Source organism: Muntiacus reevesi, chromosome 6 (assembly GCF_963930625.1).
Source record: "Muntiacus reevesi chromosome 6, mMunRee1.1, whole genome shotgun sequence".
NCBI lineage: Eukaryota > Metazoa > Chordata > Mammalia > Artiodactyla > Cervidae > Muntiacus > Muntiacus reevesi.
This window is the reverse complement of record NC_089254.1, coordinates 29,042,112-29,060,479: the sequence shown is the minus strand read 5'-3', so window position 1 is coordinate 29,060,479 and position 18,368 is coordinate 29,042,112. Positions and strand designations below refer to the sequence as shown.

Here is an 18,368-nt window from a genome sequence, read left to right as displayed (position 1 = left end):
GGGATCAGAATCACCTGGATGGTGAGCATAACTCAGATTGCTGGGCCCCACCCCCAGAGTTTGCAATACAGTAGGTCTGAGGTGAGGCCCACTAATTTGGATTTCTTTGCCAGAGCTCAGGTGATGCTGACACTGTTGATCTTAAGACCTCACTTTGCAAAGGCCAAGCTAGACAATGGTTCTCAAATATACCTGTTCATTAGAATCACCTGGAAACTTAATGGACTCAACAGACCTGTAGCTGCCTCAAGTCCATAGATTTTCTGCTATCACAAATGTGATTCAGTCTTAGCACAAGCATATAAAAACGTGATTATTCCAAGTAAAAAAGGATAAATCACAAAGTAACAACTTGGGGATTTCTCTAGTCTGGGAAGTTGTGGGTTCCCCCCCCCCCAATATAGTATTTTTTCCTTCCTTTCTAAAAATTGAAGTACAGCTGATTTATGATGTGTTAGTTTCAGGGGTACAGCAAAGTGATTCAGGTATATCTGTATCTAAATCTGTCTGCCTATCTTTTCAGATTCTTTTCCATTATAGGGTATTACAAGATACTGGATACAGTTCCCGGTGCTATACAGTAGGTCCTTGTTGGTTATCTATTTTATATGTAGTAGTGTGTATCTGTTAAACTCCTCCTAATTTATCCCTCCTTTCCCCCTTGGTAACTGTAAGTTTTTCTGTTTGTGAATCTGTTTGTCTTGTACATAAGTTTATTTGTATCATTTTTTAAGATTCCACATATAAATGATAACATGATGTTTGTCTTTGTCTGACTTCACTTAGTATGATAATCTCTAGGTCCATCCATATTGCTGCAAATGGCATTATTTTATTCTTTTTATGGCTGAATACTATTCCATTGTATATAAAGACCACATTATCTTTATCCACTCATCTGTCAAGGGACATTTAGGTTACTTATATGTCTTGACTATTGTAAATACTGCTTCAGTGAACACTGGGGTGCATGTATCTTTTTGAATTAGAATTTTCTCCAGATATATGTCCAGGAATGGGACTGCTGAATCATACAGTTATTCTATTTTTAGTTTTCAAAGGAAACTTCATACCACTGTTTGTAGTGGCTGCACCAATTTACATTCCCACCAACAGTGTAGGAAGGTCAAAAAATATAGCATTAAAACAAAATATGTGTAGAGCCAACTATTTAGAGAAGCTTGTAGCAAAACCTGCTATGACTTCAGGACAATTTATCTACCACCTTCCCTCATACCTATTTCAAGGCTTCCAAAACATCTACCAGTTTAATTCTTCACTCTTCATACTTCAATTCTAGTCTTCCCTGACCTTAGCCAAATAAGTCTCCTTATTTTACACCACCATAGAACCACTTACCTTTCCCTTCTGGCATCTATTGTAACTCCACATTTACATTTATTTGCATCACTATTACTGAAATTATCACCATTATTATTAAGTAAAGGTTAATAATAACTAAAGTGAATTCATTATTATTAATCAAATTATAATTACATCATTACTACATTTATATCATGTCCGTGGCTGGCTCCCTGCCTGTAAACTCCAACAGAGCAGGGGCCTGCTTTTTGTCCCAGTTTGTGAGCACAGCGCCTGACATACAGTAGTAATTGCTCAGCCAGTATCAGTCAGTCTCCCTGACCTGTAAAACTGTCCAGCGGGGCTGCAAGGCCTACATGGACAATGGCACAGAACAGGCCGTCTGAAGTTCCACGGGAGGTTTGCAGTTCCCGACCCTCGGGGGCCTGGGTTACCAGTTTTGCAAAGTGAGCCCTGAAGCAAATGTTTTGAGAGGCGTCGGAACCCCGCCCCTTTACAACTACGAAACAAAACAAGTTCTGAGGCAGCCCTAAAAGGCTTTCCCTGCTCTGAGACTCTCGTTGCTTCAGAGGCTCTGCGCTCCAGGGCACTACCTGGAATAAACCCTGCAAAGATCTGGCGGGCGCCGCAGTCGGGCGTGCCAGCTGGAGGCTGCGCCGGGACAGCCCCCTCTCATTTCTCCCGCGCGAAACCCGGCCGGACCGCTCCACTCCCTCCCTCCGCTGCAGGGGGGAGCCCGGCGCCCCCAGATTGGCAGCCACCTCGGGCGGCGCCCGGCTGCAGCCCTTCTTGCGCCGCCTGAGAAGCGAAATCCATCGGTCGCGAAGTTTGGGTTGTGTAAGCGGAAGCTCGCGGGCGGGCGCGGCGGGGCGAGTGAGCGGCGCGGGGCGCCCCCCCTGTCCCGGGCGCCGAGTGCGCCCCTCCCCCGGCCCGCCGGAGCTCCGGGCGGGGCGAGCGTGCAGCGCGGCCGCGGGCGTTCTCCGTGCGCCGGGCCCCTGGAGAGCCAGGCTCCCGTGGCCGCGTGCTGGGAGGAGGCCGGAGTCCCGTGGGGAAGGATGGCGTTGGCGACCCGCTCGCAGGTGAGGGTCTGGCCGCCCGCCACAGCCCGGACGCGCCCACGTCTGCCTTCTCTTTGCGCCTGGCTCTGCGCCCCGCCTTGGGCTGGAAACGTGGCCCTCGGCTGCCTGGTTGCGGAGCGGGCGTGCCCCGCAGGTGTGTGCGGTGGGTGACGGCTGTTCTCCGGCGCGGAGAGGCCGGGTGCGCCCCACGCGGGCGCTCACCGCCGTGTCGGCGGGGACCTCCGGGCTCGCAGGCCGTGCTGCTGCGGCCAGGAGCCCCCGGAGTGGACGCACTGGAGGGCAGTGCCGGCGGCGAGGCCGCAGGGACTCAGCGACTGCGTTTGCAGTGCTCATGGGGCTGGGAGGGGGAAGCTTTTCGGTGCGCGCACCCCACTCTCTGGGATTGGCACGGAGTTGAGTTACGTTTAAGTGTAATTTTCTGAAACAAAACAAAAAACGTCTTCGAGGATTAGGCAGTTCAACTTAACTATCCAAGTTATAACTTGGAGTTTATAAGGAATGGCTTTTGTATTTGTTCTAGAACTTTTGTAATTGTTTTCAAGGAACTTGTAACTGTTTGGGGGAACTGGCACCGTCATTAGTCCAGGTTCAAAAACAAAAAGCCTCAAGATCCAAATCATATATACAACATCACCCTAGTTACCCGTTGTAGTTTTAACTAGGTCTTTCTTAAAATTTTCATTATCAAGGTTCCAAGTGTTACAGTGGGTGGTGGGAAAGTAGCCTTCGCTTCAGTTTTCTTTTTGACTTTGTAAAAAGCACTTCTGTCTACTTTCTAGTAACGAATACACAGATTTTATTAAGAGGTAAGCAGCAAAAACTGTTTCCAGTGTACGAAAAACAAACGTTTTAGAAAGGGAAGGAAGCAGCTCCTAAGATCCCGAAAGATGCTTTGTGTGAGGCTCGGGGTTTTTCTTGCGTCAGTGAACACCTCTCTCGCTGCTTCCTCCTTACCTTTGGCTGGCCTTCACCTCCTTTCTCCACCTGGGGACTGGGCCTCCCCAGGAATTGGCAGACCTGCAGGGGAAGGTGGGACCTGAGCCCCTGACGCTGCCACCTGTCTGGGTCTGGCCGCACAATCGCGCCACCGATGGTCACTTTGGCCATTTGATGATTTCTGGAGGGCTTCCTGAAAGGGGACACTTGAGAAAAATCTACTGTTGTGAATGTTTTTGAGGAGTATTTTTAAACTTCTCCAATGAAGGGGGAGGTATTAAAAACAAGGAGAACTGACTCAAGGGGTGGGACAGGCTTCCTTACTGTTTTTCTGTTAACCACTGGCTCTCACCATACAATTAGTATCCTAGGCCTTTAGGAGGTTTGGGTTTCTCCAGGATTTAAGCCCTTCTGGAAGGAGCTTCCAGCCCCTTGTGAATTTCATCAGAAAATGTATCTTGATGGTGTATCCTTCCTGAGACCTGTTGTTCTGGTGGTACAACGTAACAATTCCTGCTTAGGAAATTTTAAATGTCCCAGGATGTGTACTTGTAAATGAACACTTCACTGTCAAATAATGAGGCTAATTTTCCATAGTGTTAATACTATTTAACCACGTGTACAGGTGGAGGTAAGCCACCAATTATATCAGAGCTGTTATGCACCCATTAGGGCAGGTTAACTTTTTGTAAGATGATCAGGTTTGTTGTTTTTTTTTTTCCCTCCATCTCAGAAGCCCTCCTAATTGACAGTGGAAATTAAGATTTGTTAGGATATTTTTTGGTGGAAACGTTCATCATAGTTTAAGGGTGAGCATATTATAGTGTCTTTAAATGAGTGCAGAATGATTCTCCCAGGTGCAAGGTGACTACGAATAAAAGCACTTAGTGGACATTTCAGGTGTTAATTCATGTGGCTCTTCCCTGTACCTCTACCTCGTGCACAGAGGAGCAAGGGGAGCACTCCAACACACCCTGAAGGGAGGCTCAGCCCAGTGGGCAGTGGGTTTTAATCCCACACATGCAGCAGATAGAGTTTCCCTCCCTTGCAAAGTGCAGAGCTCAAGGGGCTTCAGTAAAGCAGCTTAGACCCCGCGTTCTGAGTGAAGGGAGGTAGGCAGGGCGGAGACAAGACATGTGTTTAAAGTCTGTGGACTCCTTCCTAGCCTCTGCCTTTCTGCAGCTTCGCCGGGGTGTCAGATTTGATGTCCTGTGACAGTGGTCACACCTCCCATGGGCTCTAGTGCCTGTTGGGCTGACCACTGTGTCTTTGTACTTTTGTATTGAGTGACAGGAATGATGCCCAATAAAGACTAGGGAATCATTACTGAGCGCTCAGCAGAGAAGCTGGCAGGAGCTGGAGGATGGGCCTGCCTCGGCTTTCTTGCAGAGAGCCTGGGAGCCGAAGAACTGACTCATTGGAAAAGACCCTGATGCTGGGAAAGATTGAAGGGAGGAGGAGATGGTTGGATGGCATCACCGACGTGATGAACATGAGTTTGAGAAGACTGTGGGAGGTGGTGATGGACAGGGAAGCCTGGCGTGCTGCAGTCCATGGGGTCGCAAAGAGTCGGACACGACTGAGCGACTGAACTGACTGACTGGGAGCTCCTGAATGTTGGTGTGATCTTTTTACTGTCTTCTAGCACTGGGGTGCCTGTGGGATCCTTAGAAAAGGAAATAATTCTAAATGTTCTCATGTATTGCATGAGCATGCTGTCTGGATGAGGAAAGGAATTTATCTTTTTTTAAAAATGTATGGATTCATTTTAAGGAGGATAACTACAAAATCATAATGGTTTTTGCCATACATCAGTATGAATCAGCCATAGACGTATGTGTCCCCTCCCACCTCCCTCCGCACAGGAATTTTTCTGATGGTGATCTCACAGCCACAAAGTGTACTCATCTGATCCTCTGACTTAAAACATGTGCCCAGAGTCCCAGAAGCTGGTCAAGAGGGCAGTCATTTATGGCATCTTAGAAGGCCTGCACAATGATTTGTCATTTTAATATTCCCGTGTTTAAAAGGCCACTTGTTTTTTTTTTTTTTTTTTTAAGCCACTTGTTCTTCCTTTTGATGTACTGCTGACCTCCCTCCCATAAAAGAGCTGAATTCTCGGTGGTCAGGCGAAACCTCAGCACAGCATTTTCTATCTGATCAGGTGTATGGGGACAGAGAATCGTAAGATACTTACATGATTTAAAACAGTTTAGGAACAGTGCAGTAATGTAAAGCCATTCAGATGGAGTAGTGTAGGCATGCTAATTTTAAATTGCCCTGAAGCGTTCTCTTATTACTCTCTGAACCACAGTACAGAATTTTTACCTCCAAGATACAGTTTTGATATGTAAAGGACATAGCTTTATGCATCAAAATGGAACCAATACAGGCTGCTTGGGGAAGAATGGGCTGTGCTTAGCCGTTCAGTCGTGTCCGACTCTTTGCAACCCCACGGACTGTAGCCTGCCAGGCACCTCTGTCCATGGGGATTCTCCAGGCGGGAATGCTGGAGTGGGTTACTATGCCCTCCTCCAGCGGATCTTCGCCACCCAGGGATTGAACCCAGGTCTCCCACGTTGCAGGCGGATTCTTTACCATCTGAGCCACCAGGGAAGCCCTGGGGAGGAATAGAGATAAAATATTTGTGGAATCATTATTTTTCTTTTTGACAAGCAGTGGTCTGTAGGAGTTTTTAAATAGGACCATTCAGAGGCATAGTTGGCATATAGCTGAAGTTAACATGCCAGGATAATTTTCTTCTGTCATGGTAAATGCCCTGGGTATAGTGCAAAAAAGTAGGTTGTGAAGTCCCACAGTGAAAGAGGCCAGAATTTTGGTTCAAGTAGTTGATGTCCTGCCATCATAATCATCAGCTGATGACAGAAGTCCCCCTGACTGGTTTAGTTCTTTTAGTGGCTACTGGGTGCTAAGTATTACGTCAGTTATTGTGGAAGAAACAAGAGACTCCTAAAACACTGCTCTTTCCCCAAGACCCAGTCAGCGATCACTCTGGAGCTGCTTGGCTCTTCTGCCTTTGACAGAGTTCAGCTGGCTGTTACTCTGAGCTGGGGGATAGACCTAGGCGGCCTTCAGTTTTGGGAGTAGAAGGCCTTAAGAGTCATCTTTCTCCCCCGCCCTCCAAGGAAAGCCCTGCTGTGCTAGGTAGTTAGCATTAACAGATTTCCTCCTCACTGTGGTGATGTGAAGTAGGTTGCATTATCTGCATTTTAAAGATAAGGCTGATAGACTGATTTCCTTGGAGTAGCCTAGTGTGAAAGGAGCTGAATCAGAACTCTGTCTGCAGAGCCGGGGCCTAACTCTTGCTGGTAGACATGATCAAGGACACACCAGGTTTAAACTATGTAAATAGAAAGAGGTGTCAGCCGTCTGGGACTTTCTTATACCTTTGTCCCTCCTTTTAAAGAGAAGAGCTGGGGTGTTAACCGCAGCTCATCTAGTTCTTTTTAAGGAACTGGACAAGTTATGCTTTGAGCAGGATTTCTTGGGTGCTGGCTGTGAAAGTCAGTTTGGGAATGCGAAGAAGATCCACAAAGTTTTTACATAGGATTGACTTTTAGATGAATTTTGTGTTGTACAAATAACACCCTGTTCACAGAAGCTGAAAAGGAGACAAACTGAACTATTGCTCTATCTCGCTGCTCTCCGAGTATCATTTTCTAGTTATTTTTCATTCCCTGTTTGCCTGTGTCCAGTCACCATTTTTGCTTAACTTCCATAGTATGCTGTTGAATTTTATAGTATGATTGCTGTTTGAATCCTGCTTTCTTTGGCACTGTCCATACTATTTTTCGGAGTAGCTTGGAGGTCTTTACAGTTTTCATTTTCATTCAGATGAGTGTTTTATGTATTTTCTTTGAAAATGTTTTATTTATTAACAAATACATTTAAGAAACTTTGCAATGACCGCCTTGGGGTGGCGCATACTATATGCCCTGTGTTGAAGACAACGCTGTTCTTAACTGCTGTTTCCTTATCTTGTACTTGCTATTTGATGGGCCACGGCTGATTGTCAGTAGGTGAGCACCTCTCACATTCTGTCTTCCTAAGGCATTTCTCCTTTCGTTGTGTTAGCTGACAGAAGGCACTGTGTGCTCAAGTTAGAATCAGGGCTCATGATAACTGGCCTGGAATAATGACTGTTTTCATCCTGAACTTAGAGCCCCCAAGCTAAGCCTTCTTTGCTCTTGCTTTATTTTGGCTGTAAATTGTCTTCTAGGTGGCATTCCCGAAAATGTGTTTTCCTTGATGTTGTGGATGTCTAGAGATCAAACAGTAGGTTCACTCATTATAAAACTCTTTCTGAGAGTTCAGAAAACAAAGGTATTTCTTGATGTGCTGGTTATAATAGATGGGTGCAGTTTGTAAAATGTCACCATGCTGTATGCTTAAGATCTAGACATTTTCTGGTTGCGCGTTGCTCATAAAACAGCATAACTTGGGCTGCCAGGTGTGTGGTGACAGCTTTCCCAGGTTGTCCTGCCAGTTGAACTGGTATCCTGAGGGCTGAGCCTAGTCCATGGGACCCCCTCTCCTGTTCCCCCAAACCCTGTGTAGCAACAGCACTGCTTGTGGGCTGCTGCTGCTAAGTCACTTCAGTCATGTCCGACTCCTTGTGACCCCACAGACGGCAGCCCACCAGGCTCCCCGTCCCTGGGATTCTCCAGGCAGGAATACTGGAGTGGGTTGCCATTTCCTTCTCCAATGCGTGAAAGTGAAAAGTGAAAGTGAAGTCGCTCAGTCGTGTCTGACTGTTAGCAACCCCATGGACTGCAGCCTACCAGGCTCCTCCGTCCATGGGATTTTCCAGGCAAGAGTACTGGAGTGGGGTGCCATTGCCTTTTTCTGCTTGTGGGCAGCCCTCCATATTTAAAGCTCTGCTTCTGAGGACCCTATTTACCTGACAAATGCCTTTGAGTCTTTTTGGCACAAGACCTGGCCCTCCCTCGGCTGCCTGCTGGTAGACACCCCCTCTGCTTGGAGAGCCCAGGATTTACCCCAGGGTGATGGCTGATCACCCCAAATAATGTGGCAAGCCAAAATGATAATTATCCCAGTGAGTGAAGGGCCTGGCATATCATGCGTGCTCAGTCACGTCTGACTCTTTAGGGCCCCATGGACTGCAGCCTGCTAGCCTCTTCTGTCCATGGAATTTTCCAGGCAAGAATATTGTAGCAGGTTGCCATTTCCCACTCGAGGATCTTCCTGACCTAGGGATCAAACCTGTGTCTCCTTCATTGGTAGATGGATTCTTTAACACTGGTGCCTCCTGGGAAGCCCCTGGCATATCACAGATGTTAAATATTTGTTGAGTTTTTAAAGAAAGATGGTTTAGGATTGTCATTGTATAGTGAGTGCAGGCATGAGTTACGACAGGCTGGAGCAGAGCTTCTGGAAATTTTTGTTGGACTAATTCATGGTGGAGGCCAGTTCGCGCCTGCCACAGCGGCCTGGAGGTGTGCGGTCTCACTCTGCCTGTGCAGGAGATGTTCCCATTAATCTAGTTTCGTCTTTAAATGTCATGCCTATTCCATGATACGTTTTTATTTGTTTGTGTCAAGAATGCTATTTTAAATTACTCTTCTGGGGAAAAAAACTTCCTCTCTCCTTTCCCTCCTGTGGTCCTGAAAGCCCTCTGGCTGTCACTGAGCTCCCCAGCTTAAGCAGCATGGAACTGCCAAGTATAAAATTTAGAACTTGTACATTTAATAAGCCCTGAAATATATATCTACCTGTCCACTCCCCCAACCTGCTCCATCCTTTTACTTAAAACTCCATGACTCTGAAGGCGGTTGGCGGGGGGTGGGGGGAATGTGTGTGGTTATCTTTGATACTGAATTCTCAAAGAATATTTTTTTAATGCAAAATGCCTAGTGCCCTTTATTTTGTTCTCCAGTAACATTGGTTTAGAAGAGAAAGTTTAAAATAAAAGTGCATTGAAAAATCATTTATTTTTTAATTTTAATTTTTTATTGAAGTACAGTTGATTTACAGTGTTGTGTTAGTTCTTCTTTGCTGTGGTAGTGGTGGTTTAGTCGGCTAGTTGTGTCTGACTCTTTGCGACCCCGTGGACTGTAGCCTCCCAGGCTCCTCTGTCCATGGGATTGTCCAGGCAGGAATACTGGAGTGGGTTGTCATTGCCTTTTCCAGGGGATCTTCCCAGCCCAGGAATCGAACCTGGGTCTCCTCCTTGCAGGCAGATTCTTTGCCAACTGAGCTATGTGGAAAGCCCTTCTTTGCTGCAGCAAAGTGATTTAGTTATACATATGTATATTCTTTTTCATATCCTTTTCCATTATGGTTTATTATAGGATGTTGAATGTAGTCCCCTGTGTTGTACAGTAGGACATTGTTTATTTTATATAAATTCTACTATGTATATATATAAATGCAATATTTGCAAATCCCAAACTCTTGATTTATCCCTCCCCCACCTTCTTTCCCCTTTGGTAACCATAAGTTTGTTGTCTATGTCTGTGAATCTCTTTCTGTTTTGTAAATAAGTTTATCTATATCATATTTTAGATTTTACATATAAATGATATCATATGGTATTTGTCTTTATTTTTCTAACTTAACGTGATAATCTCAAAGTCTATCCATGTTGCTGCAAATGGCATTGTCTTGTTATTATTCATGGCTAATGTCTGTGTGTGTATACACACAGCTCATCTTCTTTATGCATTCATGCGCCACTGGACATTTAGGTTGCTTCCGTGTCTTGGCTGTTGTAAGTAGTGCTCTGTGAACACTGGGGTGCAATGTTCTGTTGTTTTTTTTAATTAGCATTTTCATCTTTTCCTGATAAATGGCCAGGAGTGGGATTGCTGGATCATATGGCAACTCTACTTTTAGTTTTTTGAGGAACTTCCACACTGTTTTCTAAATGTCTGTACCAATTTGCATTCCTACCCACAGTGTATGGGGGATTCCTTATTCTCTACACTTTCTGCAGCATTTATTATTTGTAGACTTTTAAAGGTGTCTATTCTGACTAGTGTGAGGTGACAACCTCGTTGTATAGTTTTGATTCACATTTCTCTAATAATTTGCCATGTTGAGCATGTTTTCATGTGCCTCTTGGCCATCTGTATGCCCTTCTTTGGAGAAATGTCTACTTAGGTCTGCTGCCCATTTTTTGATTTATTTATTTATTTTTTTTATTGAGCAGTGTGGGTTGGTTGTATATTTTGGGAATTAAATGTTTGATGGTAACATTGTTTGCAAATATTTTCTCCCGTTTTGTAAGTTGTCTTTTCATTTTGTTTATGGCTTATTTGCTGTGCAAAAGCTTTTAAGTTCGATTAGGTCCCGTTTGTTTGTTTTTACTTTTATTTCTGTTGTTCGGGAAACTGACCTGAGAAAGCATCGCTGTGATTTAGTCAGAGAATGTTTGGCCTGTTTTCTCTTCTGGGAGTTGTATGGTCCTACACCTTATGTTTAAATCTTTAAGCCGTGTTGAGTTATGGTATGATGATGTGTTCTACTTTCACTGGTTTACATGTGTCTGTCCAGCTTTCCCAATACCACTTGCTGAAGAGACTTTTCTCCATTGTATATTCTTGCTTCCTTTGCTGAAGATTAATTGGCCATAGGTGTGTGGATTTATTTCTAGGCTCTCTGGGCTCTTCCATTGATCCATATTTCTGTTTTTGTGCCAGTACTAAACTGTGTTTATTCTTAATTCTTTGTTTTTTTGTCTACTAACAGTTGATCCCAGTTGGGGGAGGGAGGGGCTTCCCAGGTGGGGCAGTGGTAAAGAATCCGCCCGACAACACAGGGGTTTATTCCCTGGGTTGGGAAGATCCCCTGGAGGAAGGCCTGGCAACCCATTCCAGTATTCTTGCCTGGAGAATCCCATTGGACAGAGGAACCTAACAGGCTCCAGTTCATGGGGTCGCAAAGATTCATACTGAGCATGCACACACACCGATTTATTTGGGGAGTTTTTTTATTAAAATAGTTGAAGCTGGTGGGGCCTCATCCAGCCTCTCTCGTACATGCACATGACCTCTTGCAGAAGGTTTTCCTTACCTGAGTTAAAAAAAAATTAAACTAAAACTGCCTTGTTCTCTTTTCCCACACTGATAGCTTCAAAAATTCACTGAAAAGAGCATCTAGTTGTCCTTGGGATCTTTGTTGTACTAAGTGATCCTCTTCCCCAGCTGTAATTGGGAACTGAGAAAGGACGCACTCTTAGGGAGTGTGTACATTCACCGTGGCACAAAGCCAGGAGCCAAGTGGTGTCAGCAGCCTGCACGGCCGGCATCCCAGGGATTGTTCAGCGTGTTTTCCCCTAGCAGGGCAGAAGTGTGTCAAGAGGATCCCTCTATAAAGGTTTCCAGGGCTGGGCTGTGGGGTGAAGAGCCTGTCCCCTGGATCCCCAGGAGCGTGCAGATCTCTTCAGTGCTTGTCTGCATTGAGCACACGGACAGTGGCTTACCAACAGACGGTGTACCCCTGCCCCGTGTTCTCCAGACTCCCGTGTCCACCCGTGAATTTCCTGCACGTCCCACATCTGTGTGGACGTGGCCGACCTCGTGGCCCCTAGAATTCTTCGGTTCATCACATCGTGACTGGGTCGGGTGCCCTCCTGGGCTGACCTCCCTGTTTGCATTTACTGCACCACCTCGACCCTGACTGTGGATCGTCCACGTCACCCTGCCCCTGTGACTCATTGCTCATGGGGTCCTTGAGCACACGTTCGTACAGTTACACTCTGTGATCACTTTTAATAACGAACACTGACACAGTGTCTTCACGGAATGCTTTCCAGTCATAGTTTGGTAGCCATCAGAGCTCTATACAAATATTCTTGTTCTTTTGGTAAATGGGAGGAATGCATTTTCCTGGCCCCTGAAACAGGCAAGACTTAGATGTGCTCTGGCTAATGAAATGTAAGCAGAAGTCAGGTGACATCCTCTAAAGCCAGCGCATCATCTACCTTGTCATGCTGCCTCTGCCCGTGTTCCTGACGGTGGAAACTGTCAGCCTGGGTCCTGTGTGAGGCGGCGTGCAGCTGGCCCACCTGGCCAGCCCAGGACCAGCATGTTCTGTGCATAGGAAAGAAGGCTTTCTTGCTTTAGAGCGTTCAGACGTGGAGTCGTCTGCTGCTGCTCTGTAATCTGTCCTGTCCTGACAGACATGCAAAGGCATGTGTGTTTCAGTTCGGATTCTGTGGCTCTCACCTGAGTGAACTGGTGTCGCGGTGGTGACAGAAGTCACAAGGAGGGGAACGCGCCTGTTGTCAGGGCTTCGGGGCTGTCGGTGCCCTGTGTCAGGCAGCGCAGAAGTGCCCGTAGGGAGAAGCCACCAAAATGTCAATAGCAGCCTGTTGAAAACCACTGAGAGCAGACTAGTTTGATTTGACAATCAGTCTTTTAGAGTGCAGAGAAATCTTAACATTGGCTTCACACTTCCTGTCTGCTGACCCTTTGGAAAAGGAAATTACCCAGAACTTCCCAAGTGATTTGGCTCGCTTCCCTCCCAGGACGTCTGCCAAAACTTTGTTTGGTTCATAGGCTACTCTTCTGAGCAGCTATTCTAAACCCTGGATGCAGACACATCTGTTAATTTCCTCCCACTTAGATTTTCTCTTTTAAAAATAGCATTGATTTTTTTTTTCTTCTGCCTTTTTTTTTTTTAATGATGGCAGAATATGCATAACATAAATTTTACTATGTTAACCATTTTCAAATGTATAACTCAGTGACATCTGGTTCAGTCAAGTTGTTGTGTAACCATTACCACTGTTCATACCCAGAACCTCTTCATCATCCTGAACTGAAACTGTATCCTTTAAACAATTCTCTCCGTTCCTTTTCCTTCCCCCCAGTCCATAGGAATCACCCAGAAACACTTTGTGTTTCTGTGAATTTCACTTGAAGCATACAGTATTTATCCTTTCATGTCTGATGTATTTCATTTAGTGTATTTTCAAGATTCAAAGATATATCTTCTTACAGTCTGAATAATAACCCATTGTATGGGTGCATATGCTACATTTTATATATATATATTTTTTTTACATTTTATATATTATCCATTCATTCGTGTATGGACATTTGGGCTGTTCCTACCTTTTGGCCATCTTTAATAATACTGCTATAAACATTGGTGTAAAATATCAGTTTGAATCCCTGCTTTTAATACTTAAAAACATATACCTATAAGTGGAATTGCTGGATTGTATGGTAATTATGTGTTTATTTTTTGGATAACTATCATATTGTTTGCCACAGTGGCTGCACACTTTTTCATAACCACTAACAGTACTCAAATGTTCCAATTTCTCCACTTAGAAACACTTATTTTCTATTTTTTTGATAATAGCCATCCTAATGGGTGTGACTTTTAATATCTCACTGTGGTCTTTGTTTGCATTTCCCTAATAATTCATGATGTTGAGCATCTTTTCGGTTGCTTATTGGCCATCTGCATATATTTGGAGAAATATCTGTCTAAGCCTTTTGCTAATACTTAAATTGGTGTTTGGTTGCACTGTAAGAGTTCTTTGTATTTTCTGGATATTAACCCTGTATCAGATACATGATTTGCAAATATTTTCCATTCTCTAGTTGTATTTTTCATTCTCTTGGTAGTTCCTTTAGTGCAGAAAATTTTTTAATTTTAATGAAGTCCAATGTATCTATATTCTTTTCCTATTATTGTCTGTGCATTTGGTGTCATATCCAAGTCATAAATTTTTCCATTTATGTTTTCTTCTAAGAAGGAAAGAGTTTTTGTAGTTTTAACTCTAACATTTAGATTCTTTGCATTTCTAGTTTTTTGTAGATCATGTGAGATAAGGATTCAGCTTCATTCTCTGCATGTGGAAATCCAGTTTTTCCAGCATCATTGGTTGACCACTGTCCTTTCCCCATTGAACAGTCTTAGGATCCTTGTCAAAAGTCATTTGACCATCTAGTCAAGGGTTTATTTTGGGGTGCTGTGTTCTATTGCACTGATCTAAAAATCCATCTTTGTGCTAGGACTATACTGTTTGGATTAGTGTAGTTTTGTAGTAAGTATTGAAATCGGTTAAGTGTGAATACTCCAGTGAGGTTCTTCATTTTCAAGATTGTTTTGATCTTTCAGGGCCTCTTGAGATCCCACATAGGAGGGCTTTTTTGTTTTTGAAAAAAGTGTTACCGTGATTCTGATGAAAATTCATTGGGTATACTGATAGCTTTGGGTAGTGTCATCTCAACAACATTAAGTCTTCCAATCTATGAGCATGTGATGTCTTTCCATTTATTTATGTCTTCATTAATTTCATTCAGTGGTCTTTTGTAGTTTTCAGTGTGTAAGTCTTTAGCTTCATGGCCCAAGTTAATTCTTAAGGGTTTTTTTTTTTTGATGCTCTGATAAATGGAATTTTTCCAGATTGTTCCTTGTTAGTGTATAGCAATGCTACTGATTTGACTTGAATTTGTTAAATAGTACTGACAGTTTCTATGGGATCTTTAGATGTTCTACATAGTTACATCACCTTCAAACAGTTTTAATGCTTTCTTTCCAATTTGGATGCCTTTTACCTATTTCCATTGGATAATCGCTCAAATACTATGTTGAATAGAAGTGGTGAAGGTAGGTGTTCTTGTTTTGTTCCTGATCATAGAAGAAAGTGTTAAGTCTTTTAAATATGATATTAGCTGTGGGGTTTTCATAAATGGCCTTTATTAGGTTGGTAATGATAACTTCCATTCTTTGAAGAGCTTTTTAAAACCATGAAAAGATACTGAATTTTATCAAATGCTTTTTCTGCATCAGTTGAGATGATTATGTATTTGCATTACATTGATTGATTTTCATATGTTGAACCATGTTGTATTCTAGAATATATCCCACTTGGTCATCTTGTATAATCTGAGCTGCTGAATTTGGTTTGCTAGCCTTTTTTTTCAAGGAGTTTTGCACCATAAGGGCTATTGCTTTGTACTTTTCTTGTAGGTTCTTTGTCTGGCTTTGCTGTCAGAATAATAACCAGCCTCATAGAATGAGGTAAGAAGTGTTCTCCCCATAGGCAAAACACTCTCTGACATAAATCTCAGCAGGATCCTCTATGACCCACCTCCCAGAATATTGGAAATAAAAGCAAAAATAAACAAATGGGACCTGATGAAACTTAAAAGCTTTTGCACAACAAAGGAAACTATAAGTAAGGTGAAAAGACAGCCCTCAGATTGGGAGAAAATAATAGCAAATGAAGAAACAGACAAAGGATTAATCTCAAAAATATACAAGCAACTCCTGAAGCTCAATTCCAGAAAAATAAATGACCCAATCAAAAAATGGGCCAAAGAACTAAACAGACATTTCTCCAAAGAAGACATACAGATGGCTAACAAACACATGAAAAGATGCTCAACATCACTCATTATCAGAGAAATGCAAATCAAAACCACAATGAGATACCATTACACGCCAGTCAGGATGGCTGCTATCCAAAAGTCTACAAGCAATAAATGCTGGAGAGGGTGTGGAGAAAAGGGAACCCTCTTACACTGTTGGTGGGAATGCAAACTAGTACAGCCACTATGGAGAACAGTGTGGAGATTTCTTAAAAAACTGGAAATAGAACTGCCATATGACCCAGCAATCCCACTTCTGGGCATACACACCGAGGAAACCAGATCTGAAAGAGACACGTGCACCCCAATGTTCATCGCAGCACTGTTTATAATAGCCAGGACATGGAAGCAGCCTAGATGCCCATCCGCAGATGAATGGATAAGGATGCTGTGGTACATATACACCATGGAATATTACTCAGCCGTTAAAAAGAATTCATTTGAATCAGTTCTAATGAGATGGATGAAACTGGAGCCCATTATACAGAGTGAAGTAAGCCAGAAAGATAAAGAACATTACAGCATAGTAACACATATATACGGAATTTAGAAAGATGGTAACGATAACCCTATATGCAAAACAGAAAAAGAAACACAGAAGTACAGAACAAACTTTTGAACTCTGTGGGAGAAGGTGAGGGTGGGATGTTTCAAAAGAACAGCATGTATATTATCTATGGTGAAACAGATCACTAGCCCAGGTGGGATGCATGAGTCAGGTGCTCGGGCCTGGTGCACTGGGAGGACCCAGAGGAGTCGGGTGGAGAGGGAGGTGGGAGGGGGGATCGGGATGGGGAATACGTGTAACTCAATGGCTGATTCGTGTCAATGTATGACAAAACCCAAGAAAAAAAAAGTGTTCTCCCCTCTTCACTTTTTTTTTTTTTTTTTAAGAATTTGAGAAGGATTGATGTTAATTTTTCTTTAAATGTTAAATAGAACTCTGGTCCTGGGATTTACTTTGTTGGGAGGTTTTTCATTACTGATTCAAATTCTTACTAGTTAGAAATCTTTTTAGGCTTTCTGTTTTTGAGGAATCAGTTTTGGAAGGCTGTGTGTTTTACGCATTTAATCTAGCTGATTTTTTGACATATAGTTGATCATAATACTCTTTTTAAAAAAATATTATTTGTTTTCTTTTCGCTTGGCTGGGTCTTGGTGGCTGCGTGGGCTTTTCTCTAGTCTCAGTGAGCAGGGCCTGCTCTCTGGTCTTAATGCACGGGCTTCTCATTGCAGTGGCCTCTCTTGTGGCCCTCGAGCTCTAGGAGGCGTGGGGCTTGGTAGTTGCAGCACACACGCTCAGTAGTTGTGGCTCCCGGGCTTGAGAGCACAGGCTCAGTAGCCGTGGTGCATGGACTTAGTTGCTGCACAGCATGTGGGATCTCTCTGGATCAAGGATTGGGCCCGTGTCTCCTACATTGGCAGGTGGATTCTTTACCACTGAGCCCCCAGAGAAGCCCTAATTATATACATAGTACTGGTTTTGTTACCTTTGTTACTTATGCAAAACTAGTAGTAATGCCTCTGCTTTATTTCAGCAATTTGGATTTTCTGTCTTTTTTCCTTAATCTGCCTAAAAGTTTGTCAGTTCTGTTATTGTCATAGAACCAGTTTTTGGTTTTACTGATTTTTCTCTATTGGTTTTCTGTTCTTTATCTCTGCTGTAATTTTTATTTCCTTCCTTCTGCAACCTTTGGGTTTAGTTACCATACTTCTTCTAGTCCCTAATAATATAAAATTAGTTTGTTGGTTTGAGATCATTTTTAATATAAATGTTTATAGCTATATATTTTTTTCTTAGTATTGCGTTCTCTGCATCACACAGGTTTCGGTATATTTTGCTTTCACTTTGAAAATATTTTCTAATTTCCCTTCTGTTTTTTTCCTTGACCACTGGTTGTTTTAAGAGTGTTGTTTAATTTCTACTTATTTGTGAATTTTCCAGTTTTTCTTCTGTTACTGATTCCTAGTTTTCTTTTATCATTATTACAAAGATAGTTTATGTGATTTTAATCTTTTAAATTTATACTCACTTGTTTTGTAGTGTCACATACAATCTGTCTTGGGGCGTTTTCCATTTGCTCTTGAGGAAAATGCATATTCTGCTGTTATTGGGTGTTGTGTTGGGAGGAAAATGTATTTTCTGCTATTGTTCTATATATGTCTGTTAGTTCTAGATGGGTTATAATGTTCATTTCCTGTTTTTCCTTATGGATCTTCTCTCTGGTGTTTCTATCCATTATTGAAAGTAAGGTACTGAGATCTCCAACTATTATTGTAGAACAACTTTTCTTTCAATTCTGTCAGTGTTTTCGTCATAGGTATTGAAGCTCTGATGTTTCATACATATTTATAATTATTGTATCTTCTTGATGAGTTGATCCTTTATCAGTGGGTTATGTCTCTTATAATTAATATCTACTTTATCTGATATTAGTATCAGTCTCACTTTGGGTTACTGCTTCTGTTGAAGATCTTCTTCTGTTCTTTCACTTTCAACCCGTTTGTGTTTCTAGATCTGAAATAAGTCTCTTGTAGACTGCATATGGTATTTAAAGTGATTACTGGTGGGGAAGGACTTTTACCATTTTATTTTTGTTTTCTTTTGTCTTCTAGCTTTTTTGACCCTCATTTCTTGGAATTACTGCCTGTGTTT

The 18,368-nt window shown here is 42.9% G+C and overlaps 1 protein-coding gene across 3 annotated transcripts in view; it reads left to right on the top strand.

The window, feature by feature from the left end:
• The first annotated feature begins 1,983 nt into the window (after positions 1–1,983).
• The window catches only part of CDCA7L (cell division cycle associated 7 like), a 46,091-nt gene continuing 29,706 nt past the window's right edge, over positions 1,984–18,368 (top strand). Inside the window, exon 1 of one of the 3 annotated variants that reach the window (XM_065938811.1) lies at positions 1,984–2,402. In XM_065938811.1, the coding sequence (XP_065794883.1) occupies positions 2,379–2,402 (24 nt within the window). In that variant the 5' untranslated portion in view covers positions 1,984–2,378. The remainder of the gene's footprint in view (positions 2,403–18,368) is intronic. The other 2 variants (XM_065938813.1, XM_065938810.1) reach the window with 2 other exon arrangements.